Below are 20278 nucleotides of genomic sequence, written 5' to 3'. Positions count from 1 at the left end.
CCCCGTGCCAGCCTCAGTGACCCTCCAGGCATGCCCAGTGAGTCCACTCGCAACATGAAAGTCACAGCGCAACACACACACACATGCACACTCACACACATGCCCCAAACCTGGTTTGGCACCGCATTAGAGAGCCAATTGGTTTGTTCCCCAAAACTGTTTATTAAAGGGGTAAAGAAGGGTTGTTTGCACATGAGAGAAGAAAACCAAGTTTCATTCAATATTTTCGTAAGAAGGAACAATCAATTCCATTGGAATTTCCGTTTCACCAAGTTCAACAGGCATTCATATGGCTTTGTCTTTCCTTGTTTAGACTTGTTTTTCCAAACACTAAGTCCTCAAGAGTGGCCTTCAGACGACTATAGCCAGGGGGATGGGTTAAAACGTCGCCTATAATCGCCTCAGACACCACACTGCGTGTGGAATTGATTGTGGAATTGATTGTTCCTTCTTACGAAAATATTGAATGAAACTTGGTTTTCTTCTCTCATGTGCAAACAACCCTTCTTTACCCCTTTAATAAACAGTTTTGGGGAACAAACCAATTGGCTCTCTAATGTGGTGCCAAACCAGGTTTGGGGCATGTGTGTGAGTGTGCATGTGTGTGTGTGTTCCACTGTGACTATCATGTTGCGAGTGGACTCACTGGGCATGCCTGGAGGGTCACTGAGGCTGGCACGGGGAGACACCACACTGCGTGTGGTGTCTGAGGCGATTATAGGCGACGTTTTAGCAGATGCGTCAAATGATGCAGATGCGTCAAATGATGCAGATGCATCAAAACATTTTCGGGAGTAACACCTGACTTATCCCAGGCGTAGATGTGATCTTCATTTGCAGTGACGGCGGCATTAGGTTAGGTTCACAGGTGAACATGTGTGCGTGTGCGAGACTGGATGTGTCGAATTTGTTGACACGAGAGGGGGTGTGTGTGTGTGTAAACCGTATTTGCTCATTTCACCACCTACGGCCCCCGGTGCCACAGCGACCATGACAGCAAAATAGAGAGCAGGAGAGGTAGAGAGAGAGAGAGAGAGAGAGCGAGAGCTTGAGAGAGTCAGAGTCTGAGTCACGCAGCAGATGAAAGAGTCGGAGCGACGTCTCGTCCAAACCATCCACCAGAAAGAGAACTACACACAGCTCCTGAGCACTTCATTTAAAAGTCGCAGGGAAGAGGGGACAGGAAACACGAGCCTTCTAATTCACATTTAAACACACTTTGAGACACAGTGACAGCAGGAGCAACAGGCTGGCGCTTCCAATTATAAAGTGTGTGTGTGTCTGTGTGTGTGTGAGAGTGAGTGTGTGTGCGGGCGGGGGGGGGGGGGGGGGGGGGGAGGGGAGGGGGGGGTAATAAGTGGTTCTACAGGGTTCAAGGTCATTCTGAAGTTCAATCGTTACAGTCCCCGGTGTCCCACCTTCACACTTTATGGATGGATGCTGCAGAGGCTCTGATGTGTTGGTGGACGGACTGGGGGGGGTCTGATTATTATTCCATGACATTCAGTCTGAAACCTGGATTGACCGAGCTCGGTATTCATCAGTATTATGATGTCACTCTTAGGGCTGGGCAATTATTCGAATTTCGAATCGCGATTTCGATTTTAGCGTCAAACGATCACAAAACTAATATAATCAAGTTTTTTTTACCATAAATGTTCATTAAATATTTTATAGAAAGTGCACAGCTGGATACATATCTGTACATTATTTTAGATTTGAACATTTTCTCTATGACCATTTTGTGTATATTTTTAAGGCAAAATTTCTAAGTACTCAGTTACAAAGTGTGTTTTGGGAGAGACATCCTGAATAAATACATCATCGAACTCAAAAATAATCGTTTGAATAATCGTGATTTCAATATTGACCTAAATAATCGTGATTGTGATTTTTTCCATAATCGAGCAGCCCTAGTCACTCTTTGCGTTCCTTATCTCAGGGACCCTGATTAAAAACGACACCACTGCAACTGAAGCCCATGTCCTAAACCAATAGGGTCACTTCAGGGCTGCGTTGTTGTGATTATAGATAAAACATTATTCCACTGTAGAAGCGAGAGGAAACTATGTTGACCGTATCTTGCATGCAAGCAGGTCATCCATTGTTTTGTGACTGTGTGGTAAATAGTGTCGATAATGGAGACCATCTTCTGTGCCACTCCTGACCAATTCGTTTTAGCAGCGACTTTTTTCACAGCCTTGTAGCTGAATGGTGGAGGGGAAGAAGCGCCTCATTATCGCCCCCTACAGGTTCAAATACAAGTCGGCTTCCTAACCCTCACCACCACACACACACACACACCCACACACACACACACACACACACACACACACACACACACACACACACACACACACACACACACACACACACACACACACACACACACACACACAACCACATATTGATAGAGCAGGCTGCTCTTTGTAATTTCCCTCTCTGTAGTGCAGCTGAAAGACCTGCTCTCCTCTTCCACACACACACACACACACACACACACACACACACACACGCGCACACGCACACGCACACCTCTTCAAGGTCATCAAATGAAACGACTTGCAGGTGGTCCGGCTCTTCATAAGACATCAATAGCGGAGCAGCTGATGAACTGCGTCCACGGCAACGCAGATGCTCTCATAGGATGCCCCCCCCCCCCCCCCCCCATTCTCTCTCCTTCTCCCCCTCCCCCTGCCTTCTGATCCTTTACAAATGCACCTTTTCACAGTTTTTTAAGTGCAACACCCCTCACCCCCCCCCCCCCCCCCCCCACCAACCATGGTTAAAGAGTTATGTTAAAGGGTTTCCATGATTCTCTGCTCATTACTTATTCATGGCATCAACTAAACAGTTGTTTCTTTGGTGGTCTTGTAGTGTAGTTTTGTTTATAGACCAGGGTCTTTCTGGCGATGTTACAGGAAGACGTTGGACTCACTCCGCCCATTGGTAATGTTTGTAATTGGTTTTCTGGTGGCTGGCACAAGCCTGCTGCTGTTGAGTCTCTCTTATCGCTGGTGCAGCTCTCACTCGCCATGGTTTGCAATAAGAGTGTAAATGTGTGTGTTTTCCTCGTCTGTATATTTGATGCATGCGAATGTGTGTGTGTCTATGTGTGTCTGTGATGCACGCGCGATGTGTGTGTGTATTATGTGTTTTTTGAGAGAGGAAGAGATTCCCGACTGACAGACTAACTAAAGCTTCCACACACACACAAGCATGGTTAAGACGGGAATTATAACAGACAACTGTGCAGATAATTTCTCAAAGCTCGGTGTCCCTGGCAAATTAACGGTAAATTGCTTCAAGAAACAAGCCTTTGTACGGCGTGCTAGCAAATGTTTTGAACCCTAACTCCTCCTCACTGACTGCCCCACCCTCATATATTCCATCCTATTTTCTTTATCTTGTTTTTTTCAACTGTTTCCCCCCCCACCCAATTCAGATGTGTAAAACAGAGGCCATGTTTCCTTTGGGATGGGAAGAATATTGATAATCATATGGTATTTGTACAAGACGCAATGCAGTCCCCCTTTTTGAAATCCCCCCCCCCCCTCTTTGTTACTTCTCCATCCTGTCATTAATATCTTGACATAGTTATGGGTGGAGTCACAGGGTTGTTGTTCTACAATGTTCCAGCACGTTTTTCTGTGTTTTTTTTATTTTGTCACATGACCCTTGATAGCTCTGGAGAAAAAAAAAGTGGAAGAGGCGAAGAAAAATATTTGATTGGAAACATATCAGCCAACAATGTCATATGGAAGCAATGTCTCCTTCAAAATGTTTTGAGGGGAGGAGGTCGGGGGGGGTTTTCACCCTTGAATGAGCAAGGCTTTGTATACGGTCTCTCTCGCTCATGTAAACATAACCGCAGCTGCATAAATTGACAATTTACCAACAAATCAAACAAGTCAAAGGGCTGTAGAAATATTAGATGTGAGATGATGGATCGAATTAAGTGTAAATAATATTTGCATGAGATTCAAAAATCCCCAAATGTAAATAACATCTGTGAAGTTAAAGAAAAACATAATATACACTTGTAAGTAAAGCTTTTTGAACAGTGCGCTGCGAACATCCAACAATGTTGCACGTGTGGATTCTTTAAAATAGATGCAAGCCATTCTTGTTCAGAACTCACTCCACACACAAGACCTCTTTTACTCTGGCTCACAACGAGAAGTGGCCCCTACAGTCACAGGGTATCTTCCCGGGAGCTGGAGTGATTCACCGAAGATCATTTGTCTCCATGCGTCTCTGTCTGCCGACCGAACTGTGGAGTTAACGCCCCGGACAGGAGGAATCATGTGTTGACAACGTGGCTTCCGCTTACTACACCTTCCTCGCGGCTTACATTGCGACTCCGGTTGGGGCAAAGAGTTCAGCCCTGCACCTAGTGCAGGGCTGCTCTGTGTTCTGTGGGGTTGGCCCTTTCATTTCCTCTCTGTCCTGTTTGTGACTGTGTGAGATTGTGTGTGTGCTTGGATCCAACTTTAGATTGGTAATTAATTCCAATAAGTGACATGTCTTGCCTTCACTTCCACTCTCTTTAAACACACACTCTCAATCACACACACACACACACACACACACACAATCTCACACACACACAGACACACAATCTCTCACACACACGCACACGAACACACAAGGATAAGCGTGTCCACATACATACACACACGCACTGACACTTCAAAGCAGTCACACTCTATACCGCTAGGATTAGGATGCGATTGAAGAGCTTGATAGAGCCTCAAAGTGCCTTCAGCACCAAAATGCCTTTGGCAGAGCACAGGTAGTCTGTTTGAAAGCCCTTGCACACCCACACAAGCACGCGCACAGAACTGCACTCAACGTACACATGCACACATATGGCTGCTTTAAATGGAGTTGTGTCGGCTGTTTTCCTACCTTCTGTTGGGCTTCTAACGTATTCCGTTTGCTTCTGGCTCATGTTTCGTTGCTAATTTTATCCGTTTGTTCGGCTGATTTTTGGTTTTAATGCATTTGATGGCGTGGTTTCTCATATCCTGTTGTTTTAAGCTCCTATTTATGTGTCGGTATGTCAGTTATTGTCTGTGTGCCTTTTTGTGTGTGTGTGTGTGTGTGTGTGTGCGTGTGTGTGTCAGTCTCTGCATGTTTTTTTGTGTGTGTCAATACATTTGTGTCTGTGTGTGTGTGTGTCAGTCTTTGCATGCCTGTGTAGGAGTGAACTATTTCCATTAGAATTGTTCAGCCTGTTTGTCTGTTTTGTAGTCAATATGTCCACCTACACTGCCCCCAACCCCTGCGCCGCCCACCCACCTCACTCACTTTTATGTAAAACTTTAAATATGGGAGTCACCCCTAATTTAACGTTTACACACGTTTTACACACATGGTCACGCTCATACACACACTTCATGAACGGGCCAGCAAGGGGCTCACACTGGGAGTTATGGTTTCTCACTTCACCGCCACATTGAGGCCTGGATTGTTCGGGGACGCTTGTTTATCTGTATGCGTTTTTTTTGCTTTGTGATCGATATTGAAAGACATCTGCTGGGCAGAAACACATTGTGAGAGGGGTATTTCATAAGAATATACTGCCTTTAGACTTTTTCCTACAATCTCATGCATGTATGAAAAGTTATAATCAACAACAGATGATAACATGATCATTGGGTATGGCCTTGAAATTGTTTTTTGATCTGCCTTTCTTTTCAATTTTTCGATTTTTTCTGTTTTTTCTTTTTGTTATTCTTTTCTTTTTGTTCTTGTAACATGTAAAGCACCCTGGGTCCTGATGAAAGGTGCTTTAAAAATGTAATTTATAATTATTGTTTGTTTGATTGGTTGCAAGTATTTTTTTTTAGGAGTACCAGTTAATTTCAGAGAAAGAGATGGCCCCAGATCGACTCAGATCTTAATTGGCCCATGGAGTTATGATTCGTAATAAACCACAGCAGCAGCAGATGTATAACATGATGCAGTGTTTCTGCTTCTCAGTGCCACGTCATGCGACAGCTGAGCGGCTGCAGTGACACACACAGCATGGAGTCATGTGAGGAAGTACCCCACCTGACTCTCTCCCTCTGTCTCTCTGTCTTGGTCTCGGAATTCAGGATCTTTTTGGAATTCAGAGGCTTATTTGGCAAATGACTTATGATATAAAATATGAATAAATATGTTGATAAATCAATGATATCAAATCTCGCTCTCGCTCTCTCTCTCTCATTGCCTTGGCATCCCCAGGGGACAAATGGTTTGTGTTCATGTGTGTGGTGGTGACAGGTGTGTCCGGACACCAGTGTTTGTCAGGAAGTGGGACGCAGAGTCCAAACAGACCTCAGGTGTTGACTGGCTTTGATGGGGTGTGTGTATTCTGCGCTCACTCCAAACCGTGTTTGTTAGTGGGTTGTCTGTCAGTGGCTGCCAGGCTCAGTACAATAGACCCAATGCGTGCGCGCGGGCATGTGACTGTTTCAAGGGTAAGCAAGCTTTTCTTTTATAAACGTGTTTTCCTAAAATGACATCAATCTTGGTCACAAGTTCTCTCTCTTACCTTATTTATTTATCCGCTGTTCTCTCTTAGTTTGGTAAGGAAATCATTGATCTGCGTAGCTGCAAGTAATGGTTGATGTTGGGCCTTAAAGTATCACTGTTGTTTACAGTTTACTGAATTTCACTAATAACCCATAATCCCCCACACTTATAACACTTATAACCACATCTAGTCTTGTATTATCTTGGTGAACTTTTCACTTCGCACCTCGGCCAACTCCGTGGTGATAATAATCTCCAAGGTGTGTTGTGGGGGATGGTCACATAACAACATGGCCGCCAGCGGTGGATCAACGCTGTGTAGTGAAACCTAATGCCTTACTTAACAGCTCATTATGTCCCCGCCAGGCGTGGCTCTTCATTTAACCCACACACACACACACAATCGCAGCAGAACAAGCACACACAAGCACGGAATACGGTGGCCAAAACAAAAAAGATGCCGAGAGGAATAATGGGTTTTAATGACTCGGTGAACGCAATTATAGCGGGCAAAGAAAGTGTGCAATAAATGCAACAAAAAAACTCAAATGTTTCTCACGGTGGTGGAAAGAGATCTTGAAATGATAACCTCCCCGGGGCGTGGAGATGTAAGGGACTACAGTGTGTGTGTGTGGGGGGGGGGGGGGGAGGGGGGGTGGTTTAAGGGTTGAAAAGTTTATTGAAAGGTTATACAAATGTCATGCCTTTGTCTCTGAGGGCAGAGTGATTAAGGTCAGTAAGATTGTTTTGTGGAAGACGGAGAGAGTGGCCGCGATTGTAAAGAAGGCAGATGTGTGAGCGATCTGGGGCATAACTACTGCTTGTGCTCTCTTTGCTCTCCCCCCCCCCCCCCCCCCATGTGTCTGTCACTGCAGGCAACTACACTGTATCACTTACAACAGGGCCGGTGTAACAAGCGATCCGGTAGCTGTAATTCACCTCCATTTTTTTTAACCAACGGTGATGTTTGTCACGTCAAAACATGGCGGTCGACCCCGGTGACCTCTTGTGATCCAGCGGGATCGACGTATCAGTCTGTATTATGGTGTATTTTTGTGTTTTCAAAGCGAGGGAGTGAGCGTTGACCAACCAGCCGCGGGACGTTTGTTTGTGAAACGGCAACCGGCCCGCGAGACACCCGCCCTTTGACACCCGCCGGTGACACCCGCTCATCCAGCTGGCTGGCTTCCCACGAGGGCGGCGGCGGCGGCGGCATACATAAATGAAAGACAAGCGCCGCTCGATAAACCCCAAACAACCACAAAAACAACAACAACAGTCTCCATTCACTTGGCTGCCCCGCCGCTGCCACATTGGGCTCGCTCTCCCTCCTGATAAATAAAACCCACAGAAGAAGAACAACAAGAGTGGGGGAAAAAAACTTAATTGGCAGCGACATTTTAATACCCCCCTTCTCCCTCCTCTCCCTCCCCCCCCTGCTCTTCCTGTTAAGCGATGAATCGCTGGCAGGGGATCAGAGGGGTCCGATGCCCGATGTGCCCCAGGGCTGTCGCTGCCTCCTGGCACTCAGGGGCCCTGCAGCCTGGCAACCAGCCCAGGGGCCACAGACCCCGCCACCGAGACAGGCTGCCAAAGTACCAGGGGTCAAAGTCTGTCTGTGTGTGTGTGTGTGTGTGTGTTTGTATTAGCATAGCAAATGGGAGGGCTATGGGTTGTGGGACAGGGGTCTTTGTGCCCTTCCTGCCATGGATTCAATTTCACAACTCTCTTTGACAGCCTCAATCGCTCTGTATCCCTCAATCTCTCTCTCTTGCGCTGTCTCACTCTCTCTCTCCCTCCCTCTCTCTCAGTCTAGCCTGTTCCTCAGTCTGTCTGTCTGTCCTGGTATCTCTGGTTCTCACACCCAGCGCTCTGCTTTCTTTTTGCAGGCCAGCAGCAGGCTGAGGCAGATGGAGAAGGACCACGCTCAGAAGCTTGCCAAGTCTATCCAGGTAAACAGCTCTCCCTCTCTCAATCTCGCTCTTGCCTTCGCTCTCACTTCCACAATCACTTCCACTCTTCCTCCCTCTATCCCTTTATCTATCCCTCCCTCCCTACCTCTCCCTTCCTCCCCCTCTGTCACTCTCTCTCCCTCCATCCCTTCCTTATTTCTTCAACTTTTTTCGTCTCCACCGGATTGTTTGAAGGCACAGGTATTGAACACTGGGCTGCCCGCACATGCATACTAAGCAGGAAGAATACACACATTTGCGCTCTCACACGAAAAAAGCAAACACAGAACAAGGCCCAGAAGAAGAAGAAGCTTGGACCGTGTTCAATGTTCCATGGTTCTATCGTTGTCTCGTCGTCATCCACCAGACAGCGAGGGCCCTCCTGCTTTTTTTCCTTAATAGATGAGACGTAGACGCCTCCATATGTATTCCTCTTAATGTTGTCCCACACAGATCTGGTTCCTCTTCTGCCACCACGTGCCGTCGGTGCAGCAGTCTGCCCAGGTGCTTTGAGCCCCTTTCTTCTCTATTCTTTCAGGTTTTAATATTTTTGTTTTTTTGTAGATTATTCTTTCTTTCTTTTTTTTACAGAGGACAATATAGTCTAGTGGTTTAGGGTGTTGAAGGTTCATGGTTTGATCCCCTTTCCGCTGTCTCCCTCTAGGCATCCCTTTTAGCAAATCGTAGAACCCCTACCTGCTCATTAATGACATATAGCTCAAATAAAACCAGTTAAACACAATGAAGTTGCTTTGGAGTATCGGCTGAACTGCTTCACCAAATAGGGAAATGGAACGTTCTGCCTTTTCTCCCGCTTCTGGTCCATCACATCTCTGCTAAACAATTGTATGTTCCCCTATCTGTTGCTTACATCTTTAATAGTCTATTCCCACAAGGTTAATTGGTCACTATAAGGTCATTAATAGGATAGGTAAACAGCGAGCATTGACACCTCCCTTGGCACACCACCAAAAAACAGCTCCAGTTTAAGATTTTACAGAAGCCCCCAAAACTCCCCATGAGGGTTGTTTACATGAGCCCAAATAAAATAAATGTTTTTTCTAGTCCTTGATTATGTGGTAAAATATAGGGTATAATATCACGATAATTTGGCTGCAATTAGAGCTCATTGCCCACAGGTCCAAAGGACGTCTCTCTCTCTTTCTCTCCTCTCTCTCTCTCTCCCTCTCTCTCACCCTCTTTTGTTTTTGTTTTTGTTTCTCTTTCTTTTCCTTTCAGTGCCTCCACTTCGTGGGGGGGTGGGAGTGGGGGGTGGGGGGGGGGGTGTTGTGTCGGGATGGCTGGGAAAAGGCCTGCAGAGTTGAAAGTGAGGTTGACAAGCAGATGTTGTGAGCAACACAGTAGCTTATTAGGTTACACAATGGCCGACTTCAAACGCCGCACGGCCGCCACCGCGAACGTTCAACCCCGCCCCGCCCTGTTTAGCCCGCCGCCGTCGCGACGCGCCTCCCAAAGACAAAGCGACAAATGATTAATCCCCTCGTTTTTTGGGGTGAGGAGGGAGATGGGGGGGGGGGGGGGGGGGGTGCTACTGAGTTGGCAGAGGTTCAATAAACAAAACGAGGAAAAAAAAAAAAAACACTCCCAGCATCATTAACGTCAAAACCTCTTCCGTGCAAAACGTGACCCCTCTGATGGGGGCATTATTATGCAAAGTGTGTGTGCATGCGTGCCAGCGTGTGCGTGCGTGTGTATGTGCGTGCGTGCGTGTGTGTGGTGGGAGGGGTTCTCGGAGCGAGCCTATTAGTATGCGTGACTTATGCAGACTGTTTGTCGGTGGGTTCGGGCCCGGCTTTGTGTGCCGGGGAGGGGGGGGGAGTGGACGCGGGTGCGTGTGGGCGGCTGGTTAGTCTGTTGGCCCGCCTCCAGGGGCCGCGGGGCCCAATGTAAACAAGGAGCCTTTGAACCTCAAAGCCTCACCCTGGCTGTTAACCCCTGGGTGTCTGACAGGGGGCAGCGCTCTCCCGCCCTGCCGCATGGCTAATAGACCAATTAAAAACCTACCGGCCCTATACGTTACCCTCGCGAGGGGTAGGGGTGGGACATACATTGACATGCACACAAACACACAACTGCACACAAACACACACACAGACATGGGCATAGACACACACACACACACAATTTCTCGCCTTCTCTCTATTGCACTCTTATCTGCTCTTCTCTGGCGCTCTCCGTTTGGCTAATTAGCGTCCCTTCATACCCCGGCGCGTTGTGCATCTGGCGGCTGAGTGGCCCTCCTGGCCGACCTGCTCACTAAACATCCCACCACCACCAGCCCATCCACCTGCCTAATCATGGTCCTGCACTGGGTGGTTTGTCGAGGAGGAGCTGGTGGTGGTGATGGTGGTGGTGGCGGTGGTGGTGCTGGGTGATCATTAGTGATTCATCTCTGTGACCATCCCGGTAGGAAGGCGGTGGGAGGGAATTAAGCATGCATTATCCAGAAGCATCCATGTGTGTAAATATATATATATTTAATATAAGGTGAGAGGTCGAAGTGAGGGCCGTCATCTGTTATGAAGGGCTTTGCGGAGGTGTTCCCAGTGTGATTCAACCGTCTTCGTCTTACTTACTCCCCTTTGGATAATAGCTGTTGGAAACCCCCGGCGTTTTAAACTGCCTCCTGTGTGTGTGTGTGTGTGTGTGTGTGTGTGTGTGTGTGTGTGTGTGTGTGTGTGTGTGTGTGTGTGTGTGTGTCTGTCTGGGTATGTGTTCAACCCTGTGTGACATTTGCGAATGGGGAGTTGGAGGCAGAGGGACTGCACAAACACAAATATATTCTTTGAAAACCATGTTCACTAGCTGAATTTGAATATGTATGTTATTCTAGATAAAATATCTGAAAAAATATATCGGTCGGGCAAATCCAGAATGATGATTCATCAATATTAAAACATTTTAATATCTCCCTTGCAATCACTTTTAGTAACTCAGCCTCCAGCATGCATGCAAACACAGCAACACTCACACACAAACATATCCACACGCATGCACGCACATAAACACACACGCATACACACACACACACACACACACACACACACACATACGCCCAGTTTAACTCAGGTTCACGGAGAGGTGAGCAACACACCCTCTGCCCACACCACGTGGTGCCAGCAGTCTGAAAACAGACAAGTCTCATCAGACCAATTAGAGACTGAGAGGGGGCGAGGGCCCGGCCTATCAGATGCAGGAACCGGATTAACCAGACAGACGAACGAGGCGAGACGAGCGAGCTGCGCGGGAGTTTAGCATTACGTTTAGCCGCCGCCGCCGCCGCCGCCACTGCTGCTCCTCCCGCCGCAGGGCTTAGGACCTGATGCGGGCCCTCTGCAGTGCAGAGTCTGAGATAATTATTAGTACTATGCCCAGGACCGATGTTTCCCATAATGGGACGCTTGTTGCTTAAATGTGGGTCGCCCACTGACAACATAGAGCTAATCTCCTCACACTCTCTCTCTCTCTCTCTCTCTCTCTCTCTCTCTCTCTCTCTCTCTCTCTCTCTCTCTCTCTCTCTCTCTCTCTCTCTCTCTCTCTCTCTCTCTCTCTCTCTCTCTCAATTGTTTTCTATGTCTCTTTCTCCCTTGATGAGCCACACTCTTTCTCTCTGCCTCTGTCAGCCTGGCTTGCACCAACACTCTTCTTCTCATTGCTCTCTCCCTCTCCCCCTCTCTATGTCGGTCTCTCTTTCGCCCCGTCCTAACCACTGTACTCCCACACAATGAATAGATTCCTCTAGAGTTTGCGCACGGTAAACAATTGTCTGTCTAGCCTAGAGCTACTATGGCACTGCTCTCTCTCTCTCTCTCTCTCTCTCTCGCTCGCTGGCTGGCTGGCTGGCTGGCTCTCCCCCTGTGCCATCCATCCCTTCCTCTCATCTTTCTCTCCTCCCTGGCAGTGGCTTAAATAGAATCTTAATTTGAACTGTAGGATTTCAAAGCGGAGACAGCTTCGTTTCATCTTGGCGTGCACCGCAAGTTCACCAACGCAAAGTCACTCCACTCTGCAAAAAAGCGACGTTTCTTTTTTTTTTCTTTTTTCTTCTTCCTCCCCCTCCCTGTCTAGTTCCTCTCTCTCCCTCTCTCTCTCTCTCTCTTCGCTCACCCCTTCTCGCTCTCTTTCTCCTTCTCCTTTTCTCCCTCTCCCTCTCGTTCTCCCTAAAGTCTCACTGTCACCCTGCACATCCTGAGAGAGGAGGAGGCAGAGTGCTCTGGGTGTATTGGTGTGATATCCAAGTCATGCTTACTGGAAATCCCAACGCATGCCAAAACATTAGAAGGCCTCCTCCACCTGATCTGAGTCCCACAGCTTGCCCCGTCCAGGGAACCCTGAAGCAAGTGACCAGGGGTTTGGATTTCCCATCCGGCCTTTACAAAACTGCACCTTTTCACTATTTCTTGTTAACGTGCTGTATTTTTTTAATTTAGACAAGTGAATTCGATCAATCTTTTATTTATTTAGCGTCGTCATCAGGTCAGCTGCACTGGTTTCAGCTTACTCCATATCAACAATAAATTAATAGAAGATTGAGGTAATATTTAAAAAGTGTATATTAGCGTCGTATCGTATGTCATTTTGTGAACTTACTTTACAACATCTTCTTGATGTTACTTCACGAAGAGGCTTGTAGCGCTGCTCGTTCCTTTAAACACCGTTAGTGTCCCTCTCCCTCTTGCTCGTTATCTCTCTCTCTCGATCTCTCTCGCTCGCTCTCTCTCAATTGGGGAGGACATTTCCTGCATGAGACTTAGCTGGAAAATAAAACAGACAGAAAAATTAGTATTTCTATTTAGGGATCCTTTGTATAATTTTGTCAGACACGTGCAAGAACAATCTAAGCCTGTCAGTGGCAAAAACGTTTAGGAGACTTAATTGACGAGGCGCTAGTGCCCTTATAGGGTGACATTGAAGCGTGTATTGCAGCTGCAATGGCTCTCCCAATACTGGACCAATTTCTAAAATTGTTGCCCACATTGGTCACTTGGAATTATGGGAAAATAGGGACCAGGTTCAAAGATCCTAAAATGATCCTTTAATTAATAATTAACAACATGATAAGGCCTCTTATTGTCTCCCTCTCTGGGGCCTAGCGCACGGCCCAGTCTCTGTCATACGTCTGCTGTCTTCTTTAATCCTGTCATTCTACTGCTGTACATTCACTGTCATTGTCTCTCTCTCTCTCTGTCTCTCTCTCTCTCTCTCCATCTCTCTCTCTCCCTCCCTGTAGCTGATAGCCCAGCTGCAGACGTCAGTGTGTGACTGTAAGGAGGAGGCTGTGCGTGTGCAGCAGAGCCTGGAGAGACAGCTGGAAGAGGGCCAGGCTCGCTGGGACCAGGAGAGACGGACCCTAAGCCACCACGCTGACAAGGCCCACAAGGTGCTGTTCTCCCCCTCGTTGGCCCAGGTTCCTCCCATAGCTGTGTGTTCTGGGCCTTGGCTTATTGTGTGTGTGACTGAGTGAAAATAGTGTGGGGGGGAGGGGGGGGAGCATTTTAATCAAACATCTTCTCAATACGTTTTTTTATACACTTTTGGATGGGATTGTGCATGTTAAAGCCTACTATAGCATTGCATAAATGTGTGCACGGTCAGCCACTTGAGCCCTATTGGGAAATATTGCTGAATCTGCAAACACCTCTTTAACTCGGGAGTTCAGAATATCCCAAATATGAACGGAAACACACGGCTGGGGCCCATTTGGAATTGATTTTCCAATCGAAAGATATAGTTAAAAAAATAACTGTCAAACGGTTAGAAAAGATAAGGTCAGACAAATGAATATGACGGATACTGAGACTACATCACATTCAATTGTTGCGTATTGTCTTCTACGCAACGATAATGGAGGGTCACAGGCCTGTTGTGCAGTTGTTTCAACAACAAGGTCAACAGATACATGCACGTACATTATGTACTTACAGTTCAAGAACCTTTTTCCTTTCCCTCCTTCTTGGAATGCAGACCACCTCCTCTTCACTCCTCCTCGTGGTGCTTTAACTCACTACCTATTGTCAGCCAGTCTCTTTAGTTCTCCTACAGAACCTTATGCCCTTAAACACAGGAGACACTCATAAAGCAGCGTCCCCATAAGAGCGTCTCCCTCCCCAGTAAGAGCCGCCTCGTCTCAATGTGACTTTTATAGACACAAGACACAGGTCGCCTTTTTCCTTTTCCCCGACACACTGTCACTGTTTCTATACGTGGTGCCTTTTATTTGGCTTGTTGCACATCTCCATAGTTTATTTTACTGGATTCTACTCTCCGTGTCTGGGTGCCGCTTATAAATCTGTCTGTCGCACTCGTTCACCCCTTTTTACATATTATGGAAATACCACTCCTTTTTCTTTCCCCTTATTTGATTGTTTGTATGTTTTTTAAGCTAGAACTCAAGTTCCTTGTTGTGGCAACGTTTTTATGGTAGTACTTCTGTTCCTTCTTTCGCCAACGTTTTTAAGGTAGTACAGTGGTTCCTTTTTGCGGCAAAGATTTTTTTAGCTTGTACTCTTGTTCCTTGTTGCAACATGTTTTGAAGCTAGAACTCTGATTCCTTGTTGTGGCATCGTTTTTAAGCTAGTTCTCTTTTTCCTTTTGGCGCCCACGTTTTTGCCTGCCACATGTTTGGGTTTATTTGTGACAACTAGAATGACAATAGCATAGACAAAGGATGGTATGGCCGAAAACATCAAGAGGGTGCCGTGTAGTTTCACCCCCGTGGTCAGGCACAGGCCTTGAACTGCTTCAGACCAGTCACACCCGGTGCGTTGATCGCTTGACAACGTAACATAAATCGATTCGGGATGTGAGGACACACTAGATATACTGTTTTTTTTTTTTTTTTTTTTTTAACTTGCATCCTTTAACATTTTTTCTGTTTGCAGCCGCTTTTATACAAAGCAACGCCCAAGTAAGACAAAGAAAATCAATAAAGTAATTATTATGAAAATCAAATGACCCCCCTTCCCTGTCTGCCGGACTAACAAACACACAGGGTGCCGGTGGCAGTTGGTGGGGTGTGGCTCTTTAAATAAAGAGCCGTGTGGAGCAGGGGCGCTCTCCAAACACATCCCTGTCCGTTTGTGGTCTGCAGCTGCCACAGAGGGAGGCCTCACCAACCTGCCCTGTTCCCTCACGCACACAGAAACACACACACGCACGGACACAAACACACAACATTAATCGTACACACCCAATCACACACACACAATCACAACCACTCACACACACACACACACACACACACACACACACACGTAAACAATCACATACACACTTGTACGTACGCAAATACACACAATCGCATATGATGACACAAACACACACACACACACACACAATTGCACGAACATACCCCTCACACTAGCACTATACAACCATACACACTCACACACCATACCACCTCACACAAACACACACTCACACACACACAAACAGACACAAACACAATTATGCACACACACGCAATAGCACTCACACGAAACACAATCACACCCATGCAATCAAAGACACACATACACATATATCGAAATGTAATTTGAATCAGCCCTTCGGCCATTTTGCCAAGCCTATCGTTATCTACAAGATACATCTTGTTATGAAGATATGTGTAGTTGCTTGACAGTGTGGGAAAAGGGCCACTTATATCTTGTCACCATAACCTGGCACTATCCTGACAGTTTTTCTCCCTGAAGTCCCCTCCTTTCTTTTTGAACACTATCAATGCCACACACCTTTCTCATGTACCTGCTCATCGTACACATGTACTTACTGTAAGTAGTTCTAAATAACAAGTTCCTGCAACGAGACATGATCGCACAAACATTATCACAGATATGCAATCCACCCCCCCCCCCCCCTCTCTCTCTCTCTCTCTCTCTCTCTCTCTCTCTCTCTCTCTCTCTCTCTCTCTCTCTCTCTCTCTCTCTCTCTCTCTCTCTCTCTCTCTCTCTCTCTCTCTCTCTCTCACACACTCTTTATTTCCCCACTCTCTCCCTATGCATGGTTGTATTTTGGTTCTCATAGACCTGTTCTTTTTGTTAAATTCTCTTCCCCCTATTGTCCAACCCTTATGTCGCTAATGAGTATCCAATTAACGGGTGAGCATTGATTGGATAGACCAGTGGACACAAGGGGGGCAAGAGACAAATGGCTGGTAGATGAGAGGGGGGGGAGGAAAGAGGGAGGACAAAGAGGTGGGGTTCGAAAGGAGAATGCTGGATGTGATGAATAGCAGAGATTTCTACATAGATGGAAATAAAGTAGATCCCGGGACAGTGTGGGTGAGCTAGAAAGCTGTTCTATTTATTCTTCTGTTCTTTCTATTGTCTTGAATCTATTCTTTCCTGTTAAGGAAGGCTCAAGGTTTGGATAGAGAAAAAAAAAAAGACCTGTAAGGACAAAGGGAGGGATGTAGAGTGTAAACAGAGACAACAAGAGCGATGGAAAGAACAGGGAAGTGTGTGTGCGTGTGTGCGTGTGTGCGTGTGTGCGTGTGTGCGTGTGTGCGTGTGTGCGTGTGTGTGTGTGTGTGTGTGTGTGTGTGTGTGTGTGTGTGTGTGTGTGTGCTGAGAGCTGTCAGCGGGCCGGTGTCGGTCGGAGCGTCGCCTGCTGACATTGTTTCCACGGCGCTCACTTCAAAGGGACAGGATTATGACGAGAACAGCATGGGGGGGGGGGGGGGGGGGGGGGGGGGGTCTGACAATGGGAGAGGGGAGGGGGGGGATAGATGGGGGGGGGGGGAATGACATCAAAGTTAGCCACATATTCAAAATCGGGATAATCCCCAAACAGTTGTTCAGAAAATGCACGCTGCGTTGTTCACCTCCTCCTCCTCCTTTCTGGCCAGCGTTCTCTGGCGTCCAACCCCGCTTTGAGAATCCTCTTGGGCTCCGCCGCTAGGCATGACGTAGCACAAGTAGGCGTGACCCGGACCAGAGAGAGCCCTCTGTTGTGTCTACTGAATACACTTTCAGACAGTCAAACTCGTGTCGAATATGAATGCATGTTCATGGCTCCTTCCGTATCTCATATCGTTTTCATACCTGTGTTGCTCCGGCTGAGTTGGGAGGGAGGTGGAGCTTGGGGTCCGCTTTGGAAGGTGCTCGTGCGTGCCAGCTGGCGTGCACGTTGCCCATAATCCACCACTTCTTTTGGTGCAACAGCATCAGAAACATCAAAGTGTCTGATGCAAACCGCTGTAGACCTGAACGTGTGTGTGTGTGTAGGGGTGTGTGTGTGTTTTTGAATGTGTGTGTGTGTGTCTCGCACGTGTTGGAAGCAAAATGCCTCTTCCCCCTTGGTGTCGGCCCGGCATAGACTTCAACGGTTGTGCCGGCTGGCCCTGGCCTGGTTCAACTCTGTCAGGCCTGATAGATGACATGTAGAACTACAAACCCACTAGGAAATCGCACCCCGTCATTCTTCACCATGGCTTTATTTAGCAGACACTTTTCAACCAAAAGTATCAGAATCAATGTTTTATTAATAGCCAGCTAGTAGAGGGTTGGTTGTCTCACTCAAAGATGCCTCCAGGTAGACTGTTGATTGTCATAGTACCTTTGGGTCGGGAGTCAAACAGCCAGCCCCTGCTAGAGTGTTCTGCCTGACCCTGTCTGCTCATTGAGGAACCAACCCAGGAGAAGGCCAGTGTTTGCAGCTTTGATCCACCGGCTGCGCAACAACACAGACTGATCAGTAACACAGTAACCAATTCCCCATTTGCTTGGAGAATGTTTAACAGAAGTTGTCTCCTTGCGATAATGATTCAGATTTGTTATTTCTCCTGAGCCATCCTGTTTATGAATGAGAAGCTGATCAGATCACCACCGTGCAAAGATTTCCATCAATAATGAACTTTTATAAGTGAGATATCAGCTCATGATATCTACTTCTATGCTATTAGAATGTCTCGCTAATCTTGAACATGCTATTCTTGCCTGCTGACTTGTTTTTCCCGCCCATCAGAATTATGTGTCTGGCAAATGTTTTCCCCAACATCTGTGACATGGGCAATTTTAAAAGACCAGAGGCCCCTGCGTGGTTGCCGTTGCGTGCAAACTCTAGTTGTCTTCGTTCGGCAATTCGGCACAGGCAGTTATGACCGGCAGTTATCCTCTGTATGTATTAACCAACATGTACTGAGCCTTCTCAGCTTATGTTTAGTAAGTTCCCATATGGGAGAACACACAGCGGGGCTAGATCATAAATGATAACCGTTGAAAGAAAAAATGGGAAAAACCTACAACATATAGATTTCCATGATAGGATCATCGGTTCATTTGCTACACATACAATGCGTAACATTACAGCAACAAACGATTGCCGCGTTCACTATAGAATGGCGCTCAGGCCTTGTCATCTTCAAGCCACTTTAAATGGTCATCAAGTTTATCAATGTTATCACGGGAGGACACACTGTGCAAACCAAAGGAACGCTAATGTGCAATTGCCTGTCTGTAATTTTTTGTTACATTCAAAATTTGTATGCTGTATTGACAAATAACGACCAAAATGTTGCTCTGCACTCGTCGTATGGAGTTTAAAAGGTTAAAACTCCATACGAAATTTACAAGCAGCAGGTAAATGCTTTATTTGCTGATCATTTATTAAGTTCACTGTGTCAATAGAGCAGAAGTACTTTAATAAATCGTTGTCCACCATCCACAGGCTACGGTTAGTATTTGACATAAATGTACTTTTATTACTCATACTTGCGTGTAGTACTTAAATATATGTGTATGTTACACAGCAACGAAAGAGGTTAGGATATCTTGGCGTGTTCTGTATTATTTAATTCTTCTATAGCTTATGTTATTTAGACGTTCTTTCATGCATCTTTTTGTGGTCGAAAGTTTCTGGGATCGAAACACCTCCGTAGAAGCTCACTGTAAAACACATTCCTACTCCTTAATGACATGTATCTTTGGTCTCTTACCCCCAACCTGCTCCTTAATGGCATGTTTATGTAGTGTCTCACCTCAACCTGCAACTTAATGACAAGTATCTGTACTGTCTAACCCCATACATGCTCCTTATGAAATATATCTGTACTGTCTAACCCCTACCTGCTCCTTATGAAATGTATCTGTACTATCTAACCCCTACCTGCTCCTTTATGACAGGTTTCTGTACTGTCTAACCCCTACCTACTCCTTGATGACATGTGTCTGTACTGTCTAACCCCTAACTGCTCCTTATGACATGTATCTGTACTGTCTAACCCCATACCTGATCCTAAGAGACATTTATCTGTACTGTCTAACCCCTACCTGCTCCTTTAAAGGCATGTTTCTGTACTGTCTAACCCCTACCTACTCCTTGATGACATGTGTCTGTACTGACTATCTCCATACCTGTTCCTTAGATACATTTATCTGTACTGTACAGATAAAACAGGAGTAAACAGGAAGTAGGTCAGCTGAACATATTGGAACCGTGTCCTCTTCAAATAACAAGGGGAAGATGAAAGAGTTTGTGTTTGCTTTTATCTGGCCACTCTGGTCATATCAGGTAAAGGACGGAAAAGGCGGCAGTGGGGGGTGATGTTAAAACCACGGTAACACATTAATCAATCAAACCGCTTCCTGTTTCCCAACCCGTCCAGAGTCTCGCAGATATGTCACGTATTGTGCATATTCCTGCACAATTTATTGATTGATTTTGAGTGTGTGTGTGTGTGTGTGCACGCATGCGTGTGCGCGTGTTTGTGTGTGTTTGAAGTAGCAACTGAAATGGGATAAAGGCAGGAAACGGAGGAAGGTTATCTGTGTTGTTGGTTTTTT

The 20278-nt window shown here is 46.5% G+C and overlaps 1 protein-coding gene across 4 annotated transcripts in view; it reads left to right on the top strand.

Moving 5' to 3' along the window:
* cep112 (centrosomal protein 112) overlaps nucleotides 1-20278 on the top strand; it is a 112288-nt gene that overhangs the window by 71585 nt on the left and 20425 nt on the right. For 3 of the 4 annotated variants that reach the window (XR_003979741.1, XM_030379753.1, XM_030379762.1), the window contains exons 22-23: nucleotides 8415-8477; nucleotides 13729-13878. Coding sequence is in view for 3 of the 4 variants with exons in the window: in XM_030379753.1 (XP_030235613.1) it covers nucleotides 8415-8477; nucleotides 13729-13878 (213 nt within the window). In the remaining variant the exon portion in view is untranslated. Of the gene's footprint in view, nucleotides 1-8414; nucleotides 8478-8930; nucleotides 9742-13728; nucleotides 13879-20278 lie in introns of those variants that run through there. The other variant, XM_030379769.1, reaches the window with a different exon arrangement.

The sequence above is a fragment of the Gadus morhua genome, chromosome 2 (genome assembly GCF_902167405.1).
Source record: "Gadus morhua chromosome 2, gadMor3.0, whole genome shotgun sequence".
Taxonomy (NCBI): Eukaryota; Metazoa; Chordata; class Actinopteri; order Gadiformes; family Gadidae; genus Gadus; species Gadus morhua.
This window is presented reverse-complemented; position numbering and strand designations above follow the sequence as displayed.